General features: G+C 46.9%; 1 protein-coding gene across 2 annotated transcripts in view; it reads left to right on the forward strand.

Moving 5' to 3' along the window:
• The window catches only part of LOC141078346 (dynein heavy chain domain-containing protein 1-like), a 283,431-nt gene that overhangs the window by 18,292 nt on the left and 249,581 nt on the right, over positions 1-15,558 (forward strand). For both annotated transcript variants that reach the window (XM_073565083.1, XM_073565084.1), the window contains exon 4: positions 2,120-2,323. In XM_073565083.1, coding sequence (XP_073421184.1) covers positions 2,120-2,323 — 204 coding nt within the window. The remainder of the gene's footprint in view (positions 1-2,119; positions 2,324-15,558) is intronic.

A 15,558-nucleotide genomic window follows, 5' to 3' on the forward strand; every position in this document is an offset into this window, starting at 1 on the left:
TGTCCTCCCTGCAGTCAGATGATTGGTTGCTTATAGTGTGCCTCCATCCTCGGCTCCATGAGGGCAGGTCGGGGTAGTGACGTCCTCCCTGCAGTCAGATGATTGGTTGCTTATAGTGTGCCTCCATCCTCGGCTCCATGAGGGCAGGTCGGGGTAGTGACGTCCTCCCTGCAGTCAGATGATTGGTTGCTTATAGTGTGCCTCCATCCTCGGCTCCATGAAGGCAGGTCGGGGTAGTGATGTCCTCCCTGCAGTCAGATGATTAGTTGCTCACAGTGCCTCCATCCTCGACTCCGTGAGGGCAGGTCTGGGTAGTGACGTCCTCCCTGCAGTCAGATGATTGGTTGCTCAGAGCGCCTCCGTGCTCGGCTCCATGAGGGCAGGTCTGGGTAGTGACGTCCTCCCTGCAGTCAGATGATTAGTTGCTCACAGTGCCTCCGTCCTCGGCTCCATGAGGGCAGGTCTGGGTAGTGACGTCCTCCCTGATGTCAGATGATTGGTTGTTCACAGTGCCTCCGTCCTCGGCTCCATGAGGGCAGGTCTGGGTAGTGACGTCCTCCCTGCAGTCAGATGATTGGTTGCTTATAGTGTGCCTCCATCCTCGGCTCCATGAGGGCAGGTCTGGGTAGTGACATCCTCCCTGCAGTCAGATGATTGGTTGCACACAGTGCCTCCGTCCTTGGCTCCTTGAGGGCAGGTCTGGGTAGTGACATCCTCCCTGATGTCAGATGATTATTTGCTCACAGTACCTCCGTCCTCTGCTATATGAGGGCAGGTCTGGGTAATGACATCCTCCCTGCAGTCAGATGGTTGGTTGCTCATAGTGTGCCTCTGTCCTCAGCTCCATGAGGGCAGGTGTGGGTAGTGACGTCCTCTATGCAGTCAGATGATTAGTTGTTCACAGTGCCTCAGTGCTCGGCTCCGAGGGCAGGTCTGGGTAGTGACAGCCTCCCTGATGTCAGATGATTGGTTGCTCACAGTGACTCCATCCTTGGCTCCATGAGGGCAGGCCTGGGTAGTGACGTCCTCCCTGCAGTCGGATGATTGGTTCCTCACAGTGCCTCCGTTCTCGGCTCCATGAGGGCAGGTCTGGGTAGTGACATCCTCCCTGCTGTCAGATGATTAGTTGCTCACAGTGCCTCCATACTCGGCTCCGTGAGGGCTGGTCTGGGTAGTGACATCCTCCCTGCAGTCAGATGATTGGTTGCTCACAGTGCCTCTGTCCTTGGCTCCTTGAGGGCAGGTCTGGGTAGTGACATCCTCCCTGATGTCAGATGATTAGTTGCTCACAGAGCCTCCGTCCTCGGCTCCATGAGGGCAGGTCTGGGTAGTGACGTCCTCCCTGATGTCAGATGATTGGTTGCTCACAGTGCCTCCGTCCTCGGCTCCGTGAGGGCAGGTCTGGGTAGTGACATCCTCCCTGCAGTCAGATGATTGGTTTCTCATAGTGCCTGTAACGGGGTCTTCTGTGCTGTAATACCTCTTTACATTACCACCCCGTTTCTCAGGAGGTCCACTCTGCTTTTCCTCACTTCTGAATGAAGGACGCTGGCTCGAAAGGCTTTGTAACATGGGAACATATAAAAGATCACTGCTACTCCATGTATTTCCAGTGTGACAACATTTTACTCATCGGTCTCAGAATATATATAAATACAGAGGGCAGGACAACCAATGTGTGTCCGGCCAGTAGATAACAGGCTCCAATTAAGACGCCAGATGTACATTACAATAGCCGTGGGATTTACAAAGGTGGGGGGAGGTCAGAAGTGGGATATCTTGCTTACCTCTGCCCAGGGGTTCGCAGCCAGTCGGTTGCTGCATTAAAGGCATACATCTCTTATTCGGGGTGCTGGGGGGTTCTGCAACAGTACCTCCGTCCTCGGCTCCGTGAGGGTAGGTCTGGGTAATGATGCCCTCCCTGCAGTCAGATGATTAGTTGGTCGCAGACATTTGTTTGGGGTTCATACATGGGGATGATTCTTGGTTTCCTGGAGATCCCCTAGAATGGGCTGGCGGGTGGTGTAATAGGAGGACCCCTGGTAGTGACGTCCCACTTGCAGAGGTCATTGGAGGTTGTTGATGTGTCCCCCATCATGGGCATCTCTTGTCTCTGCAGCGTCTATGACCTCAGGGTCACCCCGCTCTCCCGGCTTCTCCCCGAGCACTTTGTGTTTTCACCCTTTGGAATTCTCCATGTGGATCCGGTTTCGGGCTCCGAGGTGCAGGATCTGGGGGTCTGGCATCGAGAGGCCGTTCTGTGCCGAACTCTGAGGACGATCCCCTACTACAGAGACTTCCTGAAGAGGAGAATCTTCACACGGTAACCAAGCACAAGGGGCCAACAGCAGCACAGAGGATTTCAGGAGGGATTATGGTGTATAGTGGAGGCATGGCTGGATTATGTACATGTGTAATAGCAGTACAGAGGATTTCAGGTGGGATTATGGTGTATAGTGGAGACATGGCTGGATTATGTACATGTTTAATAGCAGCACAGAGGATTTCAGGGGGGATTATGGTGTATAGTGGAGACATGGCTGGATTATGTACATGTGTAATAGCAGCACAGAGGATTTCAGGGGGATTATGGTGTATAGTGGGGGCACGGCTGGATTATGTACATGTGTAATAGCAGCACAGAGGATTTCAGGTGGGATTATGGTGTATAGTGGGGGCATGGCTGGATTATGTACATGTGTAATAGCAGCACAGATGATTTCAGGGGGATTATGGTGTATAGTGGGGGCATGACTGGCTTATGTCCATGTGTAATAGCAGCACAGATGATTTCAGGGGGGATTATGGTGTATAGTGGAGACATGGCTGGATTATGTAAATGTGTAATAGCAGCACAGAGGATTTCAGGGGGGATTATGGTCTATAGTGGGGGCATGGCTGGATTATGTACATGTGTAATAGCAGCACAGAGGATTTCAGGGGGGATTATGGTGTATAGTGGGGGCATGGCTGGATTATGTACATGTGTAATAGCAGCACAGAGGATTTCAGGGGGATTATGGTGTATAGTGGAGGCATGGCTGCATTATTTACATGTGTAATAGCAGCACAGAGGATTTCAGGTGGGATTATGGTGTATAGTGGGGGCACGGCTGGATTATGTACATGTGTAATAGCAGCACAGAGGATTTCAGGTGGGATTATGGTGTATAGTGGGGGCACGGCTGGATTATGTACATCTGTAATAGCAGCACAGAGGATTTCAGGTGGGATTATGGTGTATAGTGGGGGCACGGCTGGATTATGTACATGTGTAATAGCAGCACAGAGGATTTCAGGGGGGATTATGGTGTATAGTGGGGGCATGGCTGGATTATGTACATGTGTAATAGCAGCACAGAGGATTTCAGGTGGTATTATGGTGTATAGTGGGGGCACGGCTGGATTATGTACATGTGTAATAGCAGCACAGAGGATTTCAGGGGGGATTATGGTGTATAGTGGGGGCACGGCTGGATTATGTACATGTGTAATAGCAGCACAGAGGATTTCAGGGGGATTATGGTGTATAGTGGAGGCATGGCTGCATTATTTACATGTGTAATAGCAGCACAGAGGATTTCAGGGGGATTATGGTGTATAGAGGGGGCATGGCTGGATTATGTACATGTGTAATAGCAGCACAGAGGATTTCAGGTGGGATTATGGTGTATAGTGGGGGCACGGCTGGATTATGTACATGTGTAATAGCAGCACAGAGGATTTCAGGTGGGATTATGGTGTATAGTGGGGGCATGGCTGGATTATGTACATGTGTAATAGCAGCACAGAGGATTTCAGGGGGATTATGGTGTATAGTGGGGGCATGACTGGCTTATGTCCATGTGTAATAGCAGCACAGATGATTTCAGGAGGGATTATGGTGTATAGTGGGGGCATGGCTGGATTATGTACATGTGTAATAGCACCACAGAGGATTTCAGGGGGGATTATGGTGTATAGTGGGGCATGGCTGGATTATGTACATGTGTAATAGCAGCACAGAGGATTTCAGGGGGGATTATGGTGTATAGTGGAGACATGGCTGGATTATATACATGTGTAATAGCAGCACAGAGGATTTCAGGGGGGATTATGGTGTATAGTGGGGGCATGACTGGATTATATACATGTGTAATAGCAGCACAGAGGATTTCAGGGGGGATTATGGTGTAAAGTGGAGACATGGCTGGATTATATACATGTGTAATAGCAGCACAGAGGATTTCAGGGGGTATTATGGTGTATAGTGGGGGCATGGCTGGATTATGTACATGTGTAATAGCAGCACAGAGGATTTCAGGGGGGATTATGGTGTATAGTGGGGGCATGACTGGATTATATACATGTGTAATAGCAGCACAGAGGATTTCAGGGGGGATTATGGTGTATAGTGGAGGCATGGCTGCATTATGTACATGTGTAATAGCAGCACAGAGGATTTCAGGGGGATTATGGTGTATAGTGGGGGCATGGCTGGATTATGTACATGTGTAATAGCAGCACAGAGGATTTCAGGAGGATTATGGTGTATAGTGGGGGCATGGCTGGATTATGTACATGTGTAATAGCAGCACAGATGATTTCAGGAGGGATTATGGTGTATAGTGGGGGCATGGCTACATTATGTACATGTGTAATAGCAGCACAGAGGATTTCAGGGGGATTATGGTGTATAGTGGGGGCATGGCTGGATTATGTACATGTGTAATAGCAGCACAGATGATTTCAGGGGGGATTATGGTGTATAGTGGGGGCATGGCTGCATTATGTACATGTGTAATAGCAGCACAGAGGATTTCAGGGGGATTATGGTGTATAGTGGGGGCATGGCTGGATTATGTACATGTGTAATAGCAGCACAGAGGATTTCAGGAGGATTATGGTGTATAGTGGGGTCATGGCTGGATTATGTACATGTGTAAAAGCAGCACAGAGGATTTCAGGTGGGATTATGGTGTATGGTGGGGGCAAGGCTGGATTATGTACATGTGTAAAAGCAGCACAGAGGATTTCAGGAGGATTATGGTGTATAGTGGAGACATGGCTGGATTATGTACATGTGTAATAGCAGCACAGAGGATTTCAGGAGGATTATGGTGTATAGTGGAGACATGGCTGGATTATGTACATGTGTAATAGCAGCACAGAGGATTTCAGGAGGATTATGGTGTATAGTGGGGACATAGCTGGATTATGTATATGTGTAAAAGCAGCACAGAGGATGTCAGGTGGGATTATGGTGTATGGTGGGGGCAAGGCTGGATTATGTACATGTGTAATAGCAGCATAGAGGATTTCAGGAGTATTATGGTGTATGGTGGGGGCAAGGCTGGATTATGTACATGTGTAAAAGCAGCACAGAGGATTTCAGGGGGATTATGGTGTATACTGGGGGCATGGCTGGATTATGTTCATGTGTAATAGCAGCACAGAGGATTTCAGGTGGGATTATGGTGTATGGTGGGGGCAAGGCTGGATTATGTACATGTGTAAAAGCAGCACAGAGGATTTCAGGAGGATTATGGTGTATAGTGGGGGCATGGCTGGACTATGTACATGTGTAATAGCAGCACAGAGGATTTCAGGAGGATTATGGTGTATAGTGGGGACATAGCTGGATTATGTATATGTGTAAAAGCAGCACAGAGGATGTCAGGTGGGATTATGGTGTATGGTGGGGGCAAGGCTGGATTATGTACATGTGTAAAAGCAGCACAGAGGATTTCAGGAGGATTAGGGTGTATAGTGGGGGCATGGCTGGACTATGTACATGTGTAATAGCAGCACAGAGGATTTCAGGTGGGATTATGGTGTATAGTGGGGGCATGGCTGGACTATGTACATGTGTAATAGCAGCACAGAGGATTTCAGAAGGATTATGGTGTATAGCGGGGGCATGGCTGGATTATGTACATGTGTAATAGCAGCACAGAGGATTTCAGGGGGGATTATGGTGTATGGTGGGGGCAAGGCTGGATTATGTACATGTGTAAAAGCAGCACATAGGATTTCAGGAGGATAATGGTGTATAGTGGGGACATAGCTGGATTATGTATATGTGTAAAAGCAGCACAGAGGATGTCAGGTGGGATTATGGTGTATGGTGGGGGCAAGGCTGGATTATGTACATGTGTAAAAGCAGCACAGAGGATTTCAGGAGGATTATGGTGTATAGTGGGGGCATGGCTGGACTATGTACATGTGTAATAGCAGCACAGAGGATTTCAGGAGGATTATGGTGTATAGTGGGGACATAGCTGGATTATGTATATGTGTAAAAGCAGCACAGAGGATGTCAGGTGGGATTATGGTGTATGGTGGGGGCAAGGCTGGATTATGTACATGTGTAAAAGCAGCACAGAGGATTTCAGGAGGATTAGGGTGTATAGTGGGGGCATGGCTGGACTATGTACATGTGTAATAGCAGCACAGAGGATTTCAGGTGGGATTATGGTGTATAGTGGGGGCATGGCTGGACTATGTACATGTGTAATAGCAGCACAGAGGATTTCAGAAGGATTATGGTGTATAGCGGGGGCATGGCTGGATTATGTACATGTGTAATAGCAGCACAGAGGATTTCAGGGGGGATTATGGTGTATGGTGGGGGCAAGGCTGGATTATGTACATGTGTAAAAGCAGCACATAGGATTTCAGGAGGATAATGGTGTATAGTGGGGACATAGCTGGATTATGTATATGTGTAAAAGCAGCACAGAGGATGTCAGGTGGGATTATGGTGTATGGTGGGGGCAAGGCTGGATTATGTACATGTGTAAAAGCAGCACAGAGGATTTCAGGGGGATTATGGTGTATACTGGGGGCATGGCTGGATTATGTTCATGTGTAATAGCAGCACAGAGGATTTCAGGTGGGATTATGGTGTATGGTGGGGGCAAGGCTGGATTATGTACATATGTAAAAGCAGCACAGAGGATTTCAGGAGGATTATGGTGTATAGTGGAGACATGGCTGGATTATGTACATGTGTAATAGCAGCACGGAGGATTTCAGGAGGATTATGGTGTATAGTGGGGACATAGCTGGATTATGTATATGTGTAAAAGCAGCACAGAGGATGTCAGGTGGGATTATGGTGTATGGTGGGGGCAAGGCTGGATTATGTACATGTGTAAAAGCAGCACAGAGGATTTCAGGAGGATTAGGGTGTATAGTGGGGGCATGGCTGGACTATGTACATGTGTAATAGCAGCACAGAGGATTTCAGAAGGATTATGGTGTATAGTGGGGGCATGGCTGGATTATGTACATGTGTAATAGCAGCACAGAGGATTTCAGGATGATTATGGTGTATAGTGGGGACATGGCTGGATTATGTACATGGGTAATAGCAGCACAGAGGATGTCAGGTGGGATTATGGTGTATAGTGGGGGCATGGCTGGATTATGTACATGTATAATAGCAGCACAGACGATTTCAGGATGATTATGGTGTATAGTGGGGACATGGCTGGATTATGTACATGGGTAATAGCAGCACAGAGGATGTCAGGTGGGATTATGGTGTATAGTGGGGACATGGCTCGATTATGTACATGTGTAATAGCAGCACAGAGGATTTCAGGGGGGATTATGGTGTATAGTGGAGACATGGCTGGATTATGTACATGTATAATAGCAGCACAGAGGATTTCAGGTGGGATTATGGTGTATAGTGGAGGCATGGCTGGATTATGTACATGTGTAATAGCAGCACAGAGGATTTCAGGGGGATTATGGTGTATAGTGGAGGCATGGCTGGATTATGTACATGTGTAATAGCAGCACAGAGGATTTAAGGGGGATTATGGTGTATAGTGGGGGAATGGCTGGATTATATACATGTGTAATAGCAGCACAGAGGATTTCAGGTGGGATTATGGTGTATAGTGGGGGCATGGCTGGATTATGTACATGTGTAATAGCAGCACAGAGGATTTCAGGGGGGATTATGGTGTATACTGGGGGCATGGCTGGATTATGTACATGTGTAATAGCAGCACAGAGGATTTCAGGTTGGGATTATTGTGTATAGTGGGGCCATGGCTGGATTATGTAAATGTGTAATAGCAGCACAGAGGATTTCAGGTGGGATTATGGTGTATAGTGGGGGCATGGCTGGATTATGTAAATGTGTAATAGCAGCACAGAGGATTTCAGGTGGGATTATGGTGTATAGTGGGGGCATGGCTTGATTATGTACATGTGTAATAGCAGCACAGAGGATTTCAGGAGGATTATGGTGTATAGTGGAGGCATGGCTGGATTATGTACATGTGTAATAGCAGCACAGAGGATTTCAGGGGGGATTATAGTGTATACTGGGGGCATGGCTGGATTATGTACATGTGTAATAGCAGCACAGAGGATTTCAGGGGGGATTATGGTGTATAGTGGAGACATGGCTGGATTATGTACATGTGTAATAGCAGCACAGAGGATTTCAGGGGGGATTATAGTGTATACTGGGGGCATGGCTGGATTATGTACATGTGTAATAGCAGCACAGAGGATTTCAGGGGGGATTATGGTGTATAGTGGGGGCATGGCTGGATTATGTACATGTGTAATAGCAGCACAGAGGATTTCAGGGGGGATTATAGTGTATACTGGGGGCATGGCTGGATTATGTACATGTGTAATAGCAGCACAGAGGATTTCAGGGGGGATTATGGTGTATAGTGGAGACATGGCTGGATTATGTACATGTATAATAGCAGCACAGAGGATTTCAGGTGGGATTATGGTGTATAGTGGAGGCATGGCTGGATTATGTACATGTGTAATAGCAGCACAGAGGATTTCAGGGGGATTATGGTGTATAGTGGAGGCATGGCTGGATTATGTACATGTGTAATAGCAGCACAGAGGATTTCAGGGGGATTATGGTGTATAGTGGAGGCATGGCTGGATTATGTACATGTGTAATAGCAGCACAGAGGATTTAAGGGGGATTATGGTGTATAGTGGGGGAATGGCTGGATTATGTACATGTGTAATAGCAGCACAGAGGATTTCAGGTGGGATTATGGTGTATAGTGGGGACATGGCTCGATTATGTACATGTGTAATAGCAGCACAGAGGATTTCAGGAGGATTATGGTGTATATTGGAGGCATGGCTCGATTATGTACATGTGTAATAGCAGCACAGAGGATTTCAGGAGGATTATGGTGTATAGTGGGGGAATGGCTGGATTATGTACATGTGTAATAGCAGCACAGAGGATTTCAGGTGGATTATGGTGTATAGTGGGGGCATGGCTGGATTATGTACATGTGTAATAGCAGCACAGAGGATTTCAGGAGGATTATGGTGTATAGTGGGGGAATGGCTCGATTATGTACATGTGTAATAGCAGCACAGAGGATTTCAGGAGGGATTATGGTGTATAGTGGAGACATGGCTGGATTATGTACATGTGTAATAGCAGAACAGAGGATTTCAGGAGGGATTATGGTGTATAGTGGAGGCATGGCTGGATTATGTACATGTGTAATAGTAGCACAGAGGATTTCAGGGGGATTATGGTGTATAGTGGAGGCATGGCTGGATTATGTACATGTGTAATAGCAGCACAGAGGATTTCAGGGGGATTATGGTGTATAGTGGGGGAATGGCTGGATTATGTACATGTGTAATAGCAGCACAGAGGATTTCAGGTGGGATTATGGTGTATAGTGGGGGCATGGCTCGATTATGTACATGTGTAATAGCAGCACAGAGGATTTCAGGTGGGATTATGGTGTATAGTGGAGGCATGGCTCGATTATGTACATGTGTAATAGCAGCACAGAGGATTTCAGGAGGATTATGGTGTATAGTGGGGGAATGGCTGGATTATGTACATGTGTAATAGCAGCACAGAGGATTTCATGTGGATTATGGTGTATAGTGGGGGCATGGCTGGATTATGTACATGTGTAATAGCAGCACAGAGGATTTCAGGAGGATTATGATGTATAGTGGGGGCATGGCTGGATTATGTACATGTGTAATAGCAGTACAGAGGATTTCAGGAGGATTATGGTGTATACTGGGGGCATGGCTGGATTATGTACATGTGTAATAGCAGCACAGAGGATTTCATGTGGATTATGATGTATAGTGGGGGCATGGCTGGATTATGTACATGTGTAATAGCAGTACAGAGGATTTCAGGAGGATTATGGTGTATACTGGGGGCATGGCTGGATTATGTACATGTGTAATAGCAGTACAGAGGATTTCAGGGGGATTATGGTGTATAGTGGAGACATGGCTGGATTATGTACATGTGTTATAGGAGCACATAGGATTTCAGGGGGGATTATGGTGTATAGTGGGGACATGGCTGGATTATGTACATGTGTAACAGCAGCACAGAGGATTTCAGGGGGGATGATGGTGTATAGTGGGGGCATGGCTGGATTATGTACATGTGTAACAGCAGCACAGAGGATTTCAGGGGGGATTATGGTGTATAGTGGGGGCATGGCTGGATTATGTACATGTGTAATAGCAGCACAGAGGATTTCAGGAGGATTATGGTGTATACTGGGAGCATGGCTGGATTATGTACATGTGTAATAGCAGCACAGAGGATTTCAGGGGGGATTATGGTGTATAGTGGGGGCATGGCTGGATTATGTACATGTGTAATAGCAGTACAGAGGATTTCAGGAGGATTATGATGTATACTGGGGGCATGGCTGGATTATGTACATGTGTAATAGCAGTACAGAGGATTTCAGGAGGATTATGGTGTATACTGGGAGCATGGCTGGATTATGTACATTTGTAATAGCAGCACAGAGGATTTCAGGGGGGATTATGGTGTATAGTGGGGGCATGGCTGGATTATGTACATGTGTAATAGCAGCACAGAGGATTTCAGGGGTGATTATGGTGTATAGTGGGGGCATGGCTGGATTATGTACATGTGTAATAGCAGCACAGAGGATTTCAGGGGGGATTATGGTGTATAGTGGGGGCATGGCTGGATTATGTACATGTGTAACAGCAGCACAGAGGATTTCAGGGGGGATTATGGTGTATAGTGGGGGCATGGCTGGATTATGTACATGTGTAATAGCAGCACAGAGGATTTCAGGGGGGATTATGGTGTATAGTGGGGGCATGGCTGGATTATGTACATGTGTAACAGCAGCACAGAGGATTTCAGGGGGGATTATGGTGTATAGTGGGGGCATGGCTGGATTATGTACATGTGTAATAGCAGCACAGAGGATTTCAGGGGGGATTATGGTGTATACTGGGGGCATGGCTGGATTATGCACATGTGTAATAGCAGCACAGAGGATTTCAGGAGGATTATGGTGTATACTGGGAGCATGGCTGGATTATGTATATGTGTAATAGCAGCACAGAGGATTTCAGGAGGATTATGGTGTATACTGGGAGCATGGCTGGATTATGTACATGTGTAATAGCAGCACAGAGGATTTCAGGGGGGATTATGGTGTATAGTGGGGGCATGGCTGGATTATGTACATGTGTAACAGCAGCACAGAGGATTTCAGGGGGGATTATGGTGTATAGTGGGGGCATGGCTGGATTATGTACATGTGTAATAGCAGCACAGAGGATTTCAGGAGGATTATGGTGTATAGTGGAGGCATGGCTGGATTATGTCCATGTGTAATAGCAGCACAGAGGATTTCAGGTGGGATTATGGTGTATAGTGGGGGCATGGCTGGATTATGTGCATGTGTAATAGCAGCACAGAGGATTTCAGGTGGGATTATGGTGTATAGTGGGGGCATGGCTGGATTATGTACATGTGTAATAGCAGCACAGAGGATTTCAGGAGGATTATGGTGTATAGTGGGGACATGGCTGGATTATGTACATGTGTAATAGCAGCACAGAGGATTTCAGGTGGGATTATGGTGTATACTGGGGGCATGGCTGGATTATGCACATGTGTAATAGCAGCACAGAGGATTTCAGGAGGATTATGGTGTATACTGGGAGCATGGCTGGATTATGTATATGTGTAATAGCAGCACAGAGGATTTCAGGAGGATTATGGTGTATACTGGGAGCATGGCTGGATTATGTACATGTGTAATAGCAGCACAGAGGATTTCAGGGGGGATTATGGTGTATAGTGGGGGCATGGCTGGATTATGTACATGTGTAACAGCAGCACAGAGGATTTCAGGGGGGATTATGGTGTATAGTGGGGGCATGGCTGGATTATGTACATGTGTAATAGCAGCACAGAGGATTTCAGGAGGATTATGGTGTATAGTGGAGGCATGGCTGGATTATGTCCATGTGTAATAGCAGCACAGAGGATTTCAGGTGGGATTATGGTGTATAGTGGGGGCATGGCTGGATTATGTGCATGTGTAATAGCAGCACAGAGGATTTCAGGTGGGATTATGGTGTATAGTGGGGGCATGGCTGGATTATGTACATGTGTAATAGCAGCACAGAGGATTTCAGGAGGATTATGGTGTATAGTGGGGACATGGCTGGATTATGTACATGTGTAATAGCAGCACAGAGGATTTCAGGTGGGATTATGGTGTATAGTGGAGACATGGCTGGATTATATACATGTGTAATAGAAGCACAGAGGATTTCAGGGGGATTATGGTATATAGTGGGGGCATGGCTGGATTATGTATATGTGTAATAGCAGCACAGAGGATTTCAGGTGGGATTATAGTGTATAGTGGGGGCATGGCAGGATTATGTACATGTGTAATAGCAGCACAGAGGATTTCAGGGGGGATTATGGTGTATAGTGGAGGCATGGCTGGATTATGTCCATGTGTAATAGCAGCACAGAGGATTTCAGGTGGGATTATGGTGTATAGTGGGGGCATGGCTGGATTATGTACATGTGTAATAGCAGCACAGAGGATTTCAGGTGGGATTATGGTGTATAGTGGGGGCATGGCTGGATTATGTACATGTGTAATAGCAGCACAGAGGATTTCAGGTGGGATTATGGTGTATAGTGGGGGCATGGCTGGATTATGTACATGTGTAATAGCAGCACAGAGGATTTCAGGTGGGATTATGGTGTATAGTGGGGGCATGGCTGGATTATGTACATGTGTAATAGCAGCACAGAGGATTTCAGGGGGGATTATGGTGTATAGTGGAGACATGGCTGGATTATATACATGTGTAATAGAAGCACAGAGGATTTCAGGGGGATTATGGTATATAGTGGGGGCATGGCTGGATTATGTATATGTGTAATAGCAGCACAGAGGATTTCAGGGGGGATTATGGTGTATAGTGGAGGCATGGCTGGATTATGTACATGTGTAATAGCAGCACAGAGGATTTCAGGGGGGATTATGGTGTATAGTGGAGGCATGGCTGGATTATGTACATGTGTAATAGCAGCACAGAGGATTTCAGGGGGGATTATGGTGTATAGTGGAGGCATGGCTGGATTATGTACATGTGTAATAGCAGCACAGAGGATTTCAGGGGGGATTATGGTGTATAGTGGAGGCATGGCAGGATTATGTACATGTGTAATAGCAGCACAGAGGATTTCAGGGGGGATTATGGTGTATAGTGGAGGCATGGCAGGATTATGTACATGTGTAATAGCAGCACAGAGGATTTCAGGGGGGATTATGGTGTATAGTGGAGGCATGGCTGGATTATGTACATGTGTAATAGCAGCACAGAGGATTTCAGGGGGGATTATGGTGTATAGTGGAGGCATGGCAGGATTATGTACATGTGTAATAGCAGCACAGAGGATTTCAGGGGGGATTATGGTGTATAGTGGAGGCATGGCTGGATTATGTACATGTGTAATAGCAGCACAGAGGATTTCAGGGGGGATTATGGTGTATAGTGGGGGCATGGCAGGATTATGTACATGTGTAATAGCAGCACAGAGGATTTCAGGGGGGATTATGGTGTATAGTGGGGGCATGGCAGGATTATGTACATGTGTAATAGCAGCACAGAGGATTTCAGGAGGATTATGGTGTATAGTGGGGACATGGCTGGATTATGTACATGTGTAATAGCAGCACAGAGGATTTCAGGTGGGATTATGGTGTATAGTGGGGGCACGGCTGGATTATGTACACTCACTGGCCACTTTATTAGGTACACCATGCTAGTAATGGGTTGGACCCCCTTTTGCCTTCAGAACTGCCTCAATTCTTCGTGGCAGAGATTCAACAAGGTGCTGGAAGCATTCCTCAGAGATTTTGGACCATATTGACATGATGGCATCACACAGTTGGCGCAGATTTGTCGGCTGCACATCCCTGATGCGAATCTCCCGTTCCACCACATCCCAAAGATGCTCTATTGGATTGAGATCTGGTGACTGAGGAGGCCATTTGAGTACAGTGAACTCATTGTCATGTTCAAGAAACCAATCTGAGATGATTCGAGCTTTATGACATGGCGCATTATCCTGCTGAAAGTAGCCATCAGATGCCTGTTCTTAGCTGAGAGGAGTGGTACCCAGTGTGGTCTTCTGCTGCTGTAGCCCATCTGCCTCAAAGTTCGACGCACTGTGCGTTCAGAGATGCTCTTCTGCCTACCTTGGTTGTAACGGGTGGCAATTTGAGTCACTGTTGCCTTTCTATCAGCTCGAACCAGTCTGCCCATTCTCCTCTGACCTCTGGCATCAACATGGCATTTCCGGCCACAGAACTGCCGCTCACTGGATTTTTTTTGCTTTTTCGGACCATTCTCTGTAAACCCTAGAGATGGTTGTGCGTGAAAATCCCAGTAGATCAGCAGTTTCTGAAATACTCAGACCAGCCCTTCTGGCACCAACAATCATGCCACGTTCAAAGGCGCTCAAATCACCTTTCTTCCCCATACTGATGCTCGGTTTGAACTGCAGGAGATTGTCTTGACCATGTCTACATGCCTAAATGCACTGAGTTGCCGCCATGTGATTGGCTGATTAGAAATTAAGTCTTAACACACAGTTGGACAGGTGTACCTAATAAAGTGGCCAGTGAGTGTATATGTGTAATAGCAGCACAGAGGATTTCAGGTGGGATTATGGTGTATAGAGGGGGCATGGCTGGATTATGTACATGTGTAAAAGCAGCACAGAGGATTTCAGGGGGATTATGGTGTATACTGGGGGCATGGCTGGATTATGTCCATGTGTAATAGCAGCACAGAGGATTTCAGGTGGATTATGGTGTATAGAGGGGGCATGGCTGGATTATGTACATCTGTAATAGCAGCACAGAGGATTTCAGGGGGGATTATGGTGTATAGTGGAGACATGGCTGGATTATGTACATGTGTATTAGCAGCACAGAGGATTTTAGGGGGATTATGGTGTATAGAGGGGGCATGGCTGGATTATGTCCATGTATAATAGCAGTACAGAGGATTTCAGGGGGATTATGGTGTATAGTAGGGGCATGGCTGGATTATGTAAATGTGTAATAGCACCACAGAGGATTTCAGGGGGATTATGGTGTATAGTGGGGGCATGGCTGGATTATGTGCATGTGTAATAGCAGCACAGGGGATTTCAGGGGGATTATGGTGTATAGTGGGGGCATGGCTGGATTATGTACATGTGTA

The sequence above is a fragment of the Dendrobates tinctorius genome, unplaced genomic scaffold (assembly GCF_039654945.1).
Source record: "Dendrobates tinctorius isolate UK_male_01 unplaced genomic scaffold, ASM3965494v1 ptg000537l, whole genome shotgun sequence".
Classification (NCBI taxonomy): domain Eukaryota; kingdom Metazoa; phylum Chordata; class Amphibia; order Anura; family Dendrobatidae; genus Dendrobates; species Dendrobates tinctorius.